Source organism: Scyliorhinus canicula, chromosome 24 (genome assembly GCF_902713615.1).
Source record: "Scyliorhinus canicula chromosome 24, sScyCan1.1, whole genome shotgun sequence".
Classification (NCBI taxonomy): domain Eukaryota; kingdom Metazoa; phylum Chordata; class Chondrichthyes; order Carcharhiniformes; family Scyliorhinidae; genus Scyliorhinus; species Scyliorhinus canicula.
In genome coordinates this window covers 9,251,092-9,267,866 of record NC_052169.1, presented here as the reverse complement: position 1 = coordinate 9,267,866, position 16,775 = coordinate 9,251,092, and the positions used below count along the sequence as shown (strand labels likewise).

The window sequence follows — 16,775 nt, the reverse complement described above, 5'->3', positions numbered from 1 at the left end:
GGAACTTTGTTCCCATTCTTTTACCAAGTTAGAAATCATTTGATTTTAGAACACAGAACATAGAATATACAGTGCAGAAGGAGGCCATGCAGCCCATCGAGTCTGCACCGACCCACTTTAAGCCCTCACTTCCATCCTATCCCCGTAACCCAGTAACCCCTCCTCACCTTTTTGGTCACCAAGGGCAATTTATCATGGCCAATCCAACTAACCTGCACGTCTTTGGACTGTGGGAGGAAACCGGAGCACCCGGAGGAAACCCACACAGACACGGGGAGAACGTGCAGTGACCCAGCGGGGAATCGAACCTGGGACCCTGGCACTGTGAAGCCACAGTGCTATCCACTTGTGCTACAGTGCTGCCCAAGAATCATACCCATACACCTATTCAGAGAGTTCCGGAGATTCATGACACTTAGAAAAAAATAATTTCTTCTCATCTCTATCTTAAATGACCCCTTATTTTTAAACAGTGACCCCCCCCCCCCCCCCAGATCTGGATTCTCCGACAAGAGGCTTTTAAAATTATGAACAGGGTTTGATGGGGTAGGCATGGAGAAAATGTCGCTGCTTGTGGGCGAGTGCATAACTAAGGGCCATAAATATAAGATGGTCACTTATAAACCCAATATGAAATTGGGAATAGTCTCTTTACGCAGGGAGTGGAACCTGCTACAATATAGAGTTGAGGTGAGGAGCAGAGATGGCTTTAAATGGCTGACAGATAAACACATTAGGGAGAAAGAAATAGAAGGATATTCTGAGAGGACTTGTACAGAATATAAACACAGATGAGTCGGACAGACTGCTTCAGATCTGTAATTTATATGCGACTTATCATGACCAAATTTATTATTAATGTTGCAGAAAAGTACTGTCAACAGTGATTTTAATAAAAACCTCGACAGGTCAGACTTCTCGAAGCTGGACGATATCACTAACAAAGACAGAAGTGACATTTGAAAGCCTGTTCGTGACAGACGCAATTGTACCTGGCTAACGTGGCCCTCAGCTGAAACAGCTCTTCCAGGTCAGCATCAAAACTTTCACAACCCCCCGACGGGTCAGCCTGCAAAAGAGTAAAGGTTCCATCTCAAAAAGAAAGGCAGACAGCCATCCAAAACATCTCCTACCTCGCTTTAACCCAAGCCTTAATGCTGAGGGTACAGCGGTGGGCAGGCAATGGGCCGGTAAATCGGGAGAATAGATCCCGCTTTGGGAATTTTGCCATTTGGAAATGAAAAGTTGGTGACAGTAAACGCGACCGCGTAGCTGTCAGATTGACCTTAAAAACCCAAAGTGGTTCCCTTTAGGGACGGGAATCAGCCGTTTCTGTTACTGTTGTTTTTTCAGTCCGGTAAGCGGTAGTTATGGACCTGGGCACAAAGACAAGGCTGGAGGCAATATGGTGAGCAAACTCCACCTTGTATTGAACATTATGCTAGCTATTTACAACCCTTTATCATAGAATTTACAGTGCAGAAGGAGGCCATTCGGCCCATCGTGTCTGCACCGGCTCTTGGAAAGAGCACCCCACCCAAGGTCAACACCTCCACCCTATCCCATAACCCAGTAACCCCACCCAACACTAAGGGCAATTTTGGACACCAACGACAATTTAACACGGCCAATCCACCTAACCTGCACATCTTTGGACTGTGGGAGGAAATCGGAGCACCCGGAGGAAACCCACGCACACACGGGGAGGATGTGCAGACTCGAAATCGAACCTGGGACCCTGGAGCTGTGAAGCAATTGTTCTATCCACAATGCTACCGTGCTGCCCCAGTATGCTCCATAGTATTAGTACTACATAGTACTGATTTCCTCCCTGCAGTATAGCCCAGTTGACTGGACAGCTGGTTCGTGATGCAGAGCGAGGCCAACAGAGTGGGTTTGAGTCCCGTACCGGCTGAGGTTATTGATGAAGGCAACGGCTGAGGTTATTGATGAAGCCTCCGCCTTCTCAACCTTGCCTCTCACCTGAGGCGCGGTGACCCACAGGTTAAATCACCACCAGTCAGCTCTCCCCCTCAAAGGGGAACACAGCCGATGGTCATCCGGGACTGTGGTGACTTCACATACTTTACTGACTAATGCTGACTGATATGTAACACATCAATATGGTTCGCTCCCAAGCGCCCTTTCAAGCATATCACTCAGTTCAGAACCAGACGGGTTTTTAAACGACAACTGATAGTTCAAATGTCACCATTACTGAGACTAGTTTTCAATTCCAGATGTTATTACTCAAATTCTAATTCCACCAGTTGCCGTGGTGGGATTTGAACCCATATCCCCAGGTCATTAGCCTGGGCTTCTAGCTTACCAGCCCAGTGACATTATTGTTACACAGGTGAATGTCCATTTACCGAATTAGGCAGCAGATATTTTGATGATTCACAACTAGTATATTGCAAAACTATAGTTCAGGACATACACTAGTTTCCACGCTTCCCTTCCAGATCCTCCCCCTGTCCAAGAGCCTCCCCAACTGGGGAAATCCCCAATTCTTCAATTGAGGCAGTCTTTCAATGAACATCGCCCACTCTCCATTCACTCTGAAGCAAGTCCAGGTTCACCCTTAAAGGGAGCTGCATTTCTAACACCGTCAATGATCATTCTGGGCGGCAGAGTAGCACAGTGGTTAGCACTGTTGCTTCACAGCTCCAGGATCCCGGGTTCGATTCCCCGCTGGGTCACTGTCTGTGCGGAGTCTGCACGTTCTCCCCGTGTCTGCGTGGGTTTCCTCCGGGTGCCCCGGTTTCCTCCCGCAGTCCAAAGATGTGCGGGTTAGGTGGACTGGCCATGCGAAATTGCCCTTGGGTTAGGTGGGGTTACTGGGTTACGGGGATAGGGTGGGCTTAATTAGGGTGCTCTTTCCAAGGGCCAGTGCAGACTCGATGGGTTGAATGGCCCCCTTCTGCACTGTAAATTCTATGACTCTATCATTACGCCATCGTCTTCTGCCCCCGTTGTCATTGATAACCCAAAATACTTTTAACAATTTGTCTGATCCAAATCCTGACAGGATATCTGACTGAGGTCTGTATAACCACAGCACTTCATCGTATTAATAAAGCAGAACCTTACACAGCATATTAGTGAATTATGGTGGTGTTTGTTGGTTGACCCCCCCTATTGCACATGCCTCAGTATAGTGTCAGTACGATCGTTTTACCACTGAAGCCATTCAGGTAAACGTCTCCCCTGGACATAAGCCAACTATTGCTCTCCCAGTAAAACTGCCATACCTTCTCATTCCTTCCCTGTGGTTTCACAGTCGCCAAGCGTAGTTCCTTTTCCTTGCCTTTTAGAGCCACGGCAGTCTCTTGCCATTTCTCTTTCCAGTGTTGAGCTACTTGCTGCTGCTCCAGAGTAATTGCAGCAAGTTCTTCGGCCTTCCTCTCCAGCTCCGCCTCCAGGCGCCCCCGGTGCTCCCTCAAGTCAGCTTCAGAGACCCTGAGGAAGACAAAAACTGGGGTGTGAATCGGAAAGGTTCAGCACTGATCGACATTCGCAATTATGGAGAGCGGCCGGTTAGCAACCATTTATGGAGAGACAGAAAGTAGACGACCTGCATTTACATCGCACTTCGCATGTCTACTGGACGTCCCAAAGTGCCTTTGTCATCATTGCTGTGAAGTAGGAAACAAGGCAGCCAATTTGCACACAGGAAGCTCCCAGAAGTAGCAATGTGATAAATGACCAGAGAGTCTCTTTCTTCGTGACGTTGATTGAGAAATAAATATGGGGTCAGGACACGAGGGCCAACTTTCCTGCTCTACTTCAAAATGGCGCCATGGGATCTGTCACCTCCGCCTAGTCATGCAAGGGTCAGTTTAATGATCAGTTCATTTTAGAGTCAACGCATAGCCTGTAACAGGAGGCAAAAGAATGCTGTGTGCTTTGAGTGTAACAAAATAGCTAATGGGAAGGGCCAACTCTGCCTGTAAAGGCAGTTAGTTTTCAGTCCGCTCCCAAAAGGTTTCTCTCTCCATGGACCAAGAGCAATAAGTAAAACCTGGTTGTTAACTTTATATATTGTCATGTAAGAGTGCCTTTAAGAAATGGCCGTTTAAGAAATGTACCTTTAAGAAATGAGTGTTTATCAGTGATGTCAGAGAGAGGGTGGAACTGGGCTGCCTGTCAGCTTTTTTACTTTTGTTTAAGGCTGTTTGCTGCAGGGTGTGTTTTAGTTTTATTTTCAGAGCTGGATAGCTGCAGTCACAGCCAGAAGGTGTATTAGTCTCTCTCTGTAATCTAAAGACTGTAAATTCATCCTTTGGTGATTTAAAACTAATATCTGCTCTCAGTAGTGACTTTAACCTGATGTGCTTCTGTTTAAAGTTTTTTTAAAACGTCTTATGGATGTTAAAAGGACAGCTTAAGGATTACTTAGTGTTGTGTTCTTTGGGGGTTATATTTGAATTGATGGTTGCGAAGATGTCCACTGTATGTTTTAAAATGGGTTAACTTGAGTTCATAGAATAAACATCAATTTGCTTTAAAAAATAGTTTTCCATTTCTGCTGTACCACACCTGTAGAGTGGGCCGTGTGCTCCCCATACCACAATCTATTAAAAGTTGTGGGTCAGGTGAACTCCATGATACGCTTTGGGGTTCTCTAAACCCTGGCCCATAACAACATATAGGGGTTTGCTTAATTGGAATGTAGAAGCAGATTTCAGGAAGCAAGTTAAGATGTTGTACCTGTTAACTGTAAAGTTATTTCTTTGTTGGGAATGTGCTTAATTCCGTGTTCAAATTAAAGTTTGTTTTAATATAAAAGCTGTCTACTGGTCAGTGATATCAGTCCTGTGGTGTAACAGCATTTATTCACACTTTTACAAATGCAAATTGCTAGGTTCTAGTCCAGGATCTTAACCAAAATTCGGGTTCTGGTCTGGATCCATAACACATCAGCTGGAGTACTGTGTGCAATTCTGGTCACCACATTATAGGAAGGATGCGATTGCACTGGAGGGGGTGCAGAGGCGATTCACCAGGATGTTGCCTGGGATGGAACATTGAAGTTACAAAGAGAGGTTGGATAGGCTTGGGTTGTTTTCGCTGGAGCAGAGAAGACTGAGGGGCGACCTGATCGAGGTGTACAAGATTATGAGGGGCATGGACAGGGTGGATAGGGAGCAGCTGTTCCACTTAGTTGAAGGGTCAGTTACGAGGGGACTCAAGTTCAAGGTGAGGGGCAGGAAGCTTAGGGTGGATTCGAGGAAAAACCTTTTTACCCAGAGGGTGGTGACGGTCTGGAACGCACTACCTGGGAGGGTGGTAGAGGCGGGTTGCCTCACATCCTTTAAGAAGTACCTGGATGAGCAATTGGCACGTCGTAACATTCAAGGCTGTGGACCAAGTGCTGGCAAATGGGATTAAGCAGGCAGGTCAGGTTGGTGCAGACTCGATGGGCCGAAGGGCCCCTTCGGCACTGTATTATTCTGTGATCCAGATGCGGTTTTTAATTGAATTTAAATTCCACCAGCTGCCATGGTGGGATTTGAACCCGCGATCCCTGGGTCTCTGGATCACTAATCCTGTAACATTACCACTACTCCACCATCTCCCGTCTAGAAAATGTTGCTGTTGTATGTGCTCGGAAGACAAGACTCATTCTTCACACAATTTACTGGGAAAAATAGATGATTGCCGTTGTCCGCACTGGATTCCCCAACCACCGTCCCATATTTACCGGAGCTCCTTGCAGTTTTGCCTCAGGGCGAGAAGCTCGTCCTCATGCGCTTTGTCATCTGACTGCACGGCGGTCAGCAACATCTCTTTCTCGCTGACCAGCTGGCCACGCTCCGTTTCCAGAGCTTCGATCTGATTGCTGTCGATCTTCTTCTCGGCCTGCAGCTGGTGGAGCTGGTCCTGGCACAGCTCCAATCTCCGGCGGGAGTCGCCGAGCTCGCAGGTGAGCTTCTCGTTCACCTGGAAAGGGAAAGAGAACGGTGAGGTGGCGCCGGCCAGCGATCCTCAGCCTGCTGGATAAACGGGTGTCAGCTGCGTAGAGGGAGAATTACAATAGATTCCCATGGGATTTACAGCACAGAGAGACAGGCCGTTCGGCCTATCCGATTCCATGCTTGCGATTATGCTCCATGTCAACCTCCTCCCACCCTCCTTCATCCAACTGCGCCAACATATCCTTCTAGTCCTTTCTCCCATCCCACAGCTTCCCTGTAAATGCACCCATCTCGGCCGTCTCAACCAATATGGTCGTAAGTTCCATTTCCAGGTTAAGCAACTTTTCACTTGCCCCGGCTTCAGTTTGATCTCCTGTAGTCGCTGCTGCCAACGTGGTCTCCTCTACACTGGGGAGACTGAACTCGGACAGGGTGATCCCTTTTCGGAACACCTTCGATCAGCCTGCAGGCATGACCCCAACTTTCCTCTGGCTCGCCACTTTGACCCCGCACCTCCCTCTCGTGCCCATGTGTCAGCCTTTGGCCTGCTGCAACGCTCCAGTGAAGATCAACGCCAACTGGAAGAGCAGCATTTCATCTTCCGAATTAGGCATGTCACAGCTCTCAGGACTCGACGTTCAGTCGGTGACCTTTCTCCTCCATCTTTACATTTATTATATACTATCCCAACCATTTCGTTTTGTTCCGATGCAAAAAAAAAAAAAACCCTCCCCCACTGGGCCACCTGTCACTTGTTCTTGAGCTTTGCTACAACATTATTACAATCTCTCCCAGCTCCCACCAATCACTGCTCCAGTTGTCCCACCCCCCCCCCCCCCCCCTCTTATATATGATCACAGTTTCTCTCTTTAGTTCTGAGGAAGAGTCAGAGGGCCTCAATGCATTAACTCGCCCGACAGATGCAACCAGACCTGCTGAGTTTTTCCAGCTTTCTCTGTTTTTGCTCCATTTTTCTAACCGTTCTCTCAGCACAGACGTTCCCGTTGAATCCTTGTTTGCAGGTATAAGTGACTATTTTATATTTATGACACTTAGTTTTGCCCCCACCCCCCCACCCCGGATCCACTGGGCAGCTACCATTTCAGACGGTTTTATAATTATGAAGACTTGTACCAAATCGCCCCTCACTTTCCCAGAGAAAAGAACCCAGCCTGTTCAATCCATCCTAGTATCTATAATCTCTCAGTCCTGCCTTGCAATTTTCCCCCACATCTCATCCTGTAATATGGTGGCCAGAACAGTGCTCAGTAGATAGAAACATGGAATAGAAACATCGAATTCCTACAGTGCAGGAGGCGGCCATTCGGCCCATCAAGCCTGCACCGACTCTCTGAAAGAGCACCCTACCCATGCCCACTCCCCCCACCTGATCGCCGTAACCCCATGATCTCACTTCATCTGCACACATCCTTTGGACACTAAGGGGAAATTGATCATGGCCAATCTACCTAACCTGCACATCTTTGGACTGTGGGAGGAAACCGGAACACCCGGAGGAACACACGTCAACACAGTATCCCAAGGCCGGAAATGAACCCGAGTCCCTGCCGCTATGAGGCAGCAGTGCTAACCACCGTACCAGACAGTGCCCACATCAAATGTGGCCTAACCAAAGATTTGATGCGAGTTTAGAACTTCTCTGCTGTTCAGTCCTGGCCCTCTAATATTGAACCCTGGTGTTTGGTTGACTTTTTTTATTTTAAATGCATCATTGTGAGTCTGCATTGTTACATTCAATTTTTTTTAAATTAAAGGGCAGACGGCATACCTGTTTGACAGCTGCTAGTCTTTCCTTCAGTAAGACCTTTTCCTGGTCTTGCCTGTTGGCCTGAGATTTAGTGCTCACCAACTCCGTGTGGAGATCAGCGACCTGGTCATCGAAGCCTTCCCTCCCCCTCAGGGCTCGCTCCAACTCGAGGGTCAAGTGCTGAACCTGCTTGTGTAAATCCAGCTTCTCCTGTAACACGTGGGAAACCAACACTCGCTAAACCATTATGTCAACGTTTCTCCGGTGTTGCACCCTCCCCGCCAACAAAATAATAGCAAGATTGTCAGGTGATCATTCCTTCTTTTTCCTTCACATATACCATTTTCTGGGGATATCATAGACACACTCAGCCATGATAATACCATGGGCAGCACAGCGGTTAATACTATGGCTTCACAGCGCCAGGGTCCCATGTTCGATTCCCGGCTTGGGTCACGTCTGTGCGGAGTCTGCACGTTCTTCCCGTGTCTGCATGGGTTTCCTCCGGGTGCTCCGGTTTCCTCCCACGAGTTCCGAAAGACATGCTATTAGGTAATATGGACATTCTGAATTCTCCCTCGGTGTACCCGAACAGGCGCCGGAATGTGGCGACTAGGGGATTTTCACAGTAACTTCACTGCAGTGTTAATATCAGCCAAAATGGCCCAGTGGGTAGACTTTGACCCCCTTCTCTCTGGTTAAATTAAACTCCGTGGAAAAACATGTCCACAATAAAATCACACCTGCATGAACCGATCTTTCTTTGTTGCTGCACTTGTTACTTGTGTCCTCAGATTGGCAATGCTCTCTTCCAGTCTCACCGATTTCGAGGCGAGCACGTCCCTCTCCTGAAAGGACAGGTGAACATTGTGCAGGTGAGATGGGGGCATGGTTTCCACAATCATCCACCTTGGACAAACCGTTGGGCAATCGCACGCCCCCCCCCACCAACTCGGCCCGCCGCCATCCCCCAGCCTTCTATTTTCGAAAGGGCCATTCTGCTGCGTGGGGAGATGGAGGATCGGAGGTGAAGAAGGACTCAGGTGGGACTCCGGTCCTTCACCTCCCCTGGGCTTATCGAGCAGCAAAGCAAATTTGGCGATCCCCTTACCATTACCCGGCGAGCCCAAATGGAGAACAGGTTCCGCGGGGATGGGAGCAGCCGCAAGGGAAGAGGACGGGATAGAGACACAGTCCAAGCATTCTGCAACTCGTCCCAGCCAGTGGGACACTTTGACAGGCCTTAGAGTAGGCATTTTCAAAATGGGGGTCGCGACCCACGGGCGGGTGTCGGGAGGGTCGCGGAGCCATCCGTTGCGACATTCCCAATCACGGGAATTCAGACACAACGGCCGCAGCAGCCGGCTTTTAAAAATGCCGGCTGCGACTGGCTTTAAAACTGCGGGCGCGCTGTGATGCGCGCCCGCTCATCTGTGCGCATACCCGGAGCCAGAGAGAGGTACACCACCTCCTCCTGACATCAGCGCGCTGACCCAGCAGAAGATTTTTTTTTAAAATTCAATACAGTCTTACTGCATCTGTCTTGAATATGCTCAATAGCTGAGCCAGCAGAACTCTCTTGGATAGTGAATTTTAGAGATTAAAAAGATTCACGTTAAGTTATTCTTAAGGTCATTTCTCACTCTTCGCTACTCTAGACAATAGAATATAAGCCCAGGCTCACCTCTCGCATTAAAGGCGAGAGCAAATGGTGGGTCGCGAAAGTCAGCCGGCGTGGTTCGCGAATACCGGCCGGCGTGGGTCGCGAAGGTCGGCCGGCGTGGGTCGCGAAGGTCGGCCGGCGTGGGTCGCGAAGGTCGGCCGGCGTGGGTCGCGAAGGTCGGCCGGCGTGGGTCGCGAAGGTCGGCCGGCGTGGGTCGCGAAGGTCGGCCGGCGTGGGTCGCGAAGGTCGGCCGGCGTGGGTCGCGAAGGTCGGCCGGCGTGGGCCGCGAAGGTCGGCCGGCGTGGGCCGCGAAGGTCGGCCGGCGTGGGCCGCAAAGGTCGGCCGGCGTGGGCCGCGAAGGTCGGCCGGCGTGGGTCGCGAAGGTCGGCCGGCGTGGGCCGCGAAGGTCGGCCGGTTGGTAAAAACGGGTCCCGGGTTAAAAAAAAGTTTGAAAAACACTGTCTCAGAGTAACACTTTGTCAATAAGTGTAATTACCAGACTGGCTTTGCTGTACTTGAGACGCAGCTCATTCACCTCATCGTGTAGGCCCGTCTGTACTCGCAAGGAATCGGTCAGCCTTTGATTGGCCTCATTGGTTTTCATCAGCACTGAATGTTGAACCTGCGTGAAGGAAACTCGGAAGATAAATTGAGACAGTTCTATGGGCAATTGGTGCTTTTATAGCTAAAGTACATGTCAATTGTATATTATAACATATTATATTATATACAAAGCGTATGAACAAGGACTGGCTTGAGGCCATTCAGTCCCTCGAGCCTGCTCCCCCATTTAATAAGATTATAACCCCAGGTCTGTACCCCGCCTACACCCGATAAACGATCACCCCCATTCTTATCAATAATCTATCCACCTCTACTATACAGAGACTCTGCCTCCACCACACTTTCAGTAAGCGTTTCAAAGACGTACAATCCTCAGGGAAAACAATTTCACGTCATCTCAGTTTTAAATGGGTTTTAAATTATTTTTAAACAGTGACCCCTCGTTCTCGATTCTCCCACAAGAGGAAACATCCTCTCCACATCCATCTCCAAGCCTAACATCAGTAGTGGGGAAAATGCTTGAATCCATTTTCAAGGACTTTATAGTGGAACATTTAGAAAGCAGTGGCAGGATCAGTCAGATTCAGCATGGATTTATGAAGGGAAAATCACGCTTGACAAATCTGTTGGAATTCTTTGAAGAGGTAACCAGTACGGTCGACAAGGGGGAGCCAGTCGATGTGGTATATTTGGACTTTCAGAAGGTGTTTGACAAAGTCCCGCAAAAGAGATTATTGTGCAAAATTAAGGCGCATGGGATTGGGGGAAATGTATTGAGGTGGATAGAAAACTGGAGGAAACAAAGAGTAGGAATTAATAGGTCCTTTTCAAATTGGCAGGCAGTAACTGGTGAGGTACCACAGGGATCGGTGCTGGGACCCCAGCTATTCACAATATATATTAATGATTTGGATGAGGGAACAAAATGTAACATCTCAAAGTTTGCAGATGAAACCAAATTAGGTGGGAGGGTGAATTGTGACGAGGATGCAGGGATGCTACAGCAAGATCGAGCCAGGTTGGGCGAGTGGGCAAATCAATGGCAGATGCAGTATAATTTGGATAAGTGCGAGGTTACTCATTTTGGAAGCAAAAACAGGAAGGCAGATTACTATCTGAATGGTTGTAAATTGGGAGAGGGGAGTGTGCGGCGGGACCTGGGTGTCCTTGTGCACCAGTCGCTGGAGGTAAGCATGCAGGTACAGCAGGCGGTAAAGAAGGCTATGGTACGTTAGCCTTCATTGCGAGAGGTTTCGAGTATAGAAGCAGGGATGTGTTGCTGCAATTGTACAGGGCCTTGGTGAGGCCACACCTGGAGTATTTTGTGCAGTTTTTGTCTCCTTCCCTGAGGAAGGATGTTCTTGCTCTCGAGGGAGTGCAGCGAAGGTTTACCAGACTGATTCCAGGGATGGCGGGACTGTCATATGAGGAGAGATTGACTAGGTTGGGATTTTTCTCGCTGGAGTTCAGAAGAATGAGGGGGAAATCGCATAGAGACTTATAGAATTCTAACAGGACTAGACAGGGCAGATGCAGGGAAGATGTTACCAATAATGGTTGTGTCCAGAACCAGGGGTCACAGTCTGAGGATTCAGGGTAAACCATTTCGGACAGAGATAAGGAGAAATTTCTTCACCCAAAGAGTGGTGAGCCTGTGGAATTCATTACCACAGGAAGTAGTTGATGTAAAACATTGATGTATGCAAGAGGCAGCTAGATATAGTACTTGGGGGTAATGGGATCAAAGGCTGAGGGGAGAAAGCAGGATTAGGCTATTGAGTTGGATGGTCAGCCATGATCGTGATGAATGGCGGAGCAGGCTCGGAAGGGCCGAATAGCCTCCTCCTGCTCCTATCTTCCATGTATCTATGTATCTATGTACCTTGTCAATGCCACTCAGGATCTTGTATGTCTCAATCGAGTCGCCTCTTACTCTTCTAAACTCCAGTGGATACACGGCTCGCCTATCCAACCTTTCCTCATAAGTCAACCTGGCCATTCCAGGTATTAGTCCAGTAAACCTTAACAGGTTCTAGCGCATTAACATCCTTCCTTAAATAAGGTGACCAATACTCCAGATGTGGTCTCATTAGTGTTCTATATAATTGAAGCATAACCTCCCTAACTTTTGCAATAAATTACCCTCACAATAAATGATAACATTAGAACCACAGAATTCCTACACTGCAGAAGGAGGCCATTTGGCCTGTCGGGTCTGCACTGACCCTCTGAAAGAGCACCCTTAAGTTACGAAGAGAAGGTTAGATAGGCTTGGGTGGTTTTCGCTGGAGCAGAGAAGACTGAGGGGCGGCCTGATTGAGGTGGACAAGATTATGAGGGGCGTGGACAGGCTGGATAGAGAGCACCTCCTCGCCTTAGTTGAAGGCTCAGTTGCGAGGGGACACAATGTTCAAGGTGAGCGGCAGGAGGTTTAGGGGTGGGGGGGATGTGAGGAAATTTTTACCCAGAGGGTGGTGACGGTGTGGAATGCGCTGCCAGGGAGGGTGGTAGAGGCGGGTTGCCTCACATCCTGGATGTTCCGGTGGCGGGGACGTGCTGAGTGGACGCCAGAAGGTGACTCTCCTCTTGGAATTAGGGACTTTAAGCCCAAAATAGTCCGCTAAAATCGGGAGAAGACACCCCTTACCTTCCTCCAACACCCTCCGGACAAGGCATGCCGAGCAGCAGCAGCTCCGGAAGAATGGAAAAGGGAACAGAAAAGCCTGGAGAGAATGAACTCCGGAAGCTCAAGGAGGTCATTAAGACAGACACGGGGCAAAGGAGCTTGATGTGCACACTGGGCAGCACGGTAGCACAGTGGTTAGCACTGTTGCTTCACTGTTTGATTCCCGGTTTGGGTCACTGTCTGTGCGGAGTCTGCACGTTCTCCCCGTGCCTGCGTGGGTTTCCTCCGGGTGCTCCATTTTCCTCCCACAAGTCCCTAAAGATGTGCTGTTAGGCGAATTGGACATTCTGAATTCTCCCTCAGTGTACCCGAACAGGCGCCGGAATGTGGCGACTAGGGGCTTTTCATATTAACTTCATTGCAGTGTTACCTATTTGTGACAATGAAGATTATAAAAACATTGAAATTGGCGGGTATGATGTGTGCATCACAGAGACGTGGCTGAAAGGGGATCAGGGCTGGGATCTAAATATCCAAGGATATATGTCCTATCGAAAGGATAGGCAGATGGGCAAAGGGGGCGGGTTTGCATTGTTAGTAAGGAATGAAGTTAAATCGATAGCAAGAAGCGATATAGGATTAGAAGGCATAGAATCTGTTTGGGTAAAGTTGAGGAATTGCAGCCCCCTAGGAGTAGTCAGGATGTGGGACAGAAAATAAATCAGGAGATAGAAAAGGCATACAAGAAAGAAAACATTACAATAATTATGGGGAACTTCAATATGCAGGTGGACTGGGAAAATCAGGTCGATGCGGATCCCAAGGAAAGGAATTTGTGGAATGTCTAAGATATTTGTTTGGAGCAGCTTGTGATAGAGCCTACTAGGGAACAGGCAATTCTGGATTTGGAGATGTGTAATGAGGTAGACTTGATTAGAGAACTTAAGGTGAAGGAACTCTTAGGGGGCAGTGACCACAATATGATAGAATTTACCCTGCAGTTTGAGAGGGAGAAGCTAGAATCAGATGTAACGGTATTACAATTAAATAAGGGTAACTACAAAGACATGAGGGAGGAGCTGGCCAGAGTTGATTGGAAAAGGAGCCTAGCAGGGAAGAGAGAGGAACAGCAATGGCAGGAGTTTTTGGGGGTTATTAGGGAGGCACAGCAGAAATTCATCCCAAGGAGGAGGAAACATGCTAAGGGGAGGACAAGGCATCCATGGGTGACTAGGGATGTCAAGGACAGCATAAAGGCTAAAGAAAAAGCATACAAAGTGGCGAGGATTAGTGGGAACCCAGAGGATTGGGGAGCCTTTAAAAGCGAGCAGAGGACAACTAAAAAAAAACAATAAGGGGGGGGGGGAGAAGATGAAAGATGAGCGTAAGCTAGCTAGTAATGTCAAAGTAGCAAGAGTTTTTTTCAACATATAAAAGAGAGAGGCAAGAATAGACATTGGACCACTGGAAAATTAGGCTGGAGAAGTTGTAATAGGAAACAAAGAAATGGCAGAGGAATTGAATAGTTACTTTGCATCAGTCTTCATGGTGCAAGACACCAGTGGGACAACAGAACTTCAGGAGAATCAGTGCATGCAGTGCAGTGGCCATCACTAAGAGAAAATTCTGGGGAAACTGAAAGGACTGGAGGTGGATAAATTACCTGGACCAGATGGACTAAACCCCAGGACTCTGAAGAAGATAGCTGAAGAGATGTTTGAGGCGTTGGTGGGGCTCTTTCAGGAATCACTGGAGACAGAGAGGGTCCCATATGAGGAACGGTTGAGGACTCTGGGTCTGTACTCATTGGAGTTTAGAAGGATGAGGGGGGATCCTATTGAAACTTACAGGCTACTGAGAGGCCTGGATAGAACGGGCGTGGAGAGGATGTTTCCACTCGTAGGTAAAACTAGAACCCGAGGGCACAGCCTCAGAGTGAAAGAACGATCCTTTAAAACAGAGATGAGGAGGAATTTCTTCAGCCAGAGGGTGGTGAATCTGTGGAACTCTTTGCCGCAGAAGGCTGCGGAGGCCAAATCACGGATTGTCTTTAAGACAGGGGTAGATAGGTTCTTGATTAATAAGGGGATCAGGGGTTATGGGGAGAAGGCAGAAGAATGGGGATGAGAAACATATCAGCCATGATTGAATGGCGGAGCGGACTTGAAATGAAAAAATGAAAATCGCTTATTGTCACGAGTAGACTTCAATGAAGTTACTGTGAAAAGCCCCTAGTCGCCACATTCCGGCAACTGTCCGGGGAGGCTGTTACGGGAATCAAACCGTGCTGCTGGTCTGCTTGGTCTGCTTTCAAAGCCAGTGATTTAGCCCAGTGTGCTAAACAGCCCCATGATGGGCCAAGTGGCCTAATTCTGCTCCTATGTCTCACGGTCTGGATACTGTGGAGATACTGTTTCCATGGCAGGATGGTCAGTAACCAGAGGACACAGATTTCAAAGACAATTAGTGAAGATAGCAGAGGGGATACAGAGGGATTTTGCATCACTAATAGGATCTGGAGTGCATTGCTTATTTTGCACCAAATTTGACCAGGGAATCAGAAATATATTGAATAGGAAATGGGAAACATTTGCAGGTTATTGGGTAATTCTTTCTTGGGGCTGACGTCCTTATGTAGCGCAGCATTCTGGGAAACCCAAAAAAAGACCCCGACAACGGGACATCACGTAAAAAGCGGACCCACCTCCCGAAAGTTCCGAAAGTCTTCGCTAGCTTTATCACGCTCCTCCTCTAGGCTCCGCATTCGATCCTGGTAAACCCGGAGAGTCTCCCGCACAGACTGCAGCTCCCGTAACAAGCTGTCCTTCCCCTGACGAACCCCGCACCCCACACCCCCAAAGCCCCGGAGAGAATTAAAGAAACAGCAAAGAGGGCGATGGGGGGGGGGTGAAGAGCACACAACAACAACAACAAAAAAATTGCAAGTCAAGAGTTGATCAAAATCTGCATTTAGACGATTAAAATTAGGTTTTCATTGCAAACGACACGGCGCTTCTCTCCTTGCCAGAGAATACTGAAGCCCAGCAGGTCAGCCTTTATCAGGAGTAACAAGTCTCAACATGCCTGGCTGTGTATGAACAGGCTGCCCTCCAGAGAAACACACAAACCCTCCTCACTTGCTCTGCAAGGTAGGGTTACCTTAACAAAGCTGAATAACAGAAATAAGACCTTAGGGAGGTGCTATTGCAGCAAATGAGGAACTTTATATACTTGTTAAGCACAGTTGAGCGATCTCTGGTGGCTCATTGATGACTTAGATGCTTGTCAGCGTGGACTGAGCAATGGTCTGTCCTGTGCTCGTTTCAGACAGGGCGATGTTGGGGCCATTGTCGTTGCCTTTGACGCTCAAACTGAGGAACAAAGCCAAACAGACGGAGCCATTCAGCCTGTGTGGACGTGCCGGATGTTGGACAGGGCTGGGGAACGGAGCCAGCCATGAGCCCGCCAGCACGCACCAGCTCAGGGGGTCAGCCTCCTAGCCGCCAGATTCCCGTGTCGAGCCCATGCCAAGGATCACAAATCGACACCGACGCCCCGGCGCAGTGTTGAGGGAGTGCAGCACTGTCGGAGGTTCTATCTATCAGGCGAACCCAAGATCCCAGTTGCCTGCCGGGCTGGGAGCAAACCATCCCGTGGCACTATTTTGAAGGAGAGTGGGGGGGGGGTTGTCCCTGGCCAACATTCATCCCATCAATTGACATCACAAATGAACAGTAGACCTGGCCATTATAATATTGCCAATTGTGGAATCTTGCCGTGCTGCTGTATATTCTACATTCCAACAGTGACTACAATTCAATAATTCGGAAAGTGCCATGAGACAGGTGTATGAATTCATCAATAAGTTGATAAATAATAATAATAATCGCTTATTGTCACAAGTAGGCTTTAATGAATTTACTGTGAAAAGCCCCTAGTTACCACATTCCGGCGCTTGTTCGGGGAGGCCGGTACGGGAATTGAACCCGCACTGCTGGCGTTGTTCTGCATTACAAACGAGCTGCCTAGCCCACTGTGCTAAATCAGCCCCTCTTTGAGGGGGAGGGAGTGACAAGCGTCCACCAGATTGTGCACGGGGCAAATGCTCCCCGATACTGCAATCTGATCTGATTGCAGTCTCCACTTACCTGCCTTCCCCCCCCCCCCCCCACAGGACACTCAATCAAAAATCTGTCCACCTCAAGCCCTGCATACATTCAATGAGCCAGCCTC

At 48.6% G+C, this 16,775-nt stretch overlaps 1 protein-coding gene across 1 annotated transcript in view; it reads right to left on the bottom strand.

The window, feature by feature from the left end:
- LOC119956722 (myosin-11-like) overlaps window positions 1–16,775 on the bottom strand; it is a 63,777-nt gene that overhangs the window by 15,614 nt on the left and 31,388 nt on the right. Inside the window, exons 6-12 of the mRNA XM_038784059.1 lie at window positions 15,247–15,372; window positions 9,849–9,974; window positions 8,433–8,537; window positions 7,711–7,899; window positions 5,708–5,946; window positions 3,255–3,462; window positions 993–1,069 (exon numbers count right to left, since the gene is read on the bottom strand). Of these exons, the coding sequence (XP_038639987.1) occupies window positions 993–1,069; window positions 3,255–3,462; window positions 5,708–5,946; window positions 7,711–7,899; window positions 8,433–8,537; window positions 9,849–9,974; window positions 15,247–15,372 (1,070 nt within the window). The remainder of the gene's footprint in view (window positions 1–992; window positions 1,070–3,254; window positions 3,463–5,707; window positions 5,947–7,710; window positions 7,900–8,432; window positions 8,538–9,848; window positions 9,975–15,246; window positions 15,373–16,775) is intronic.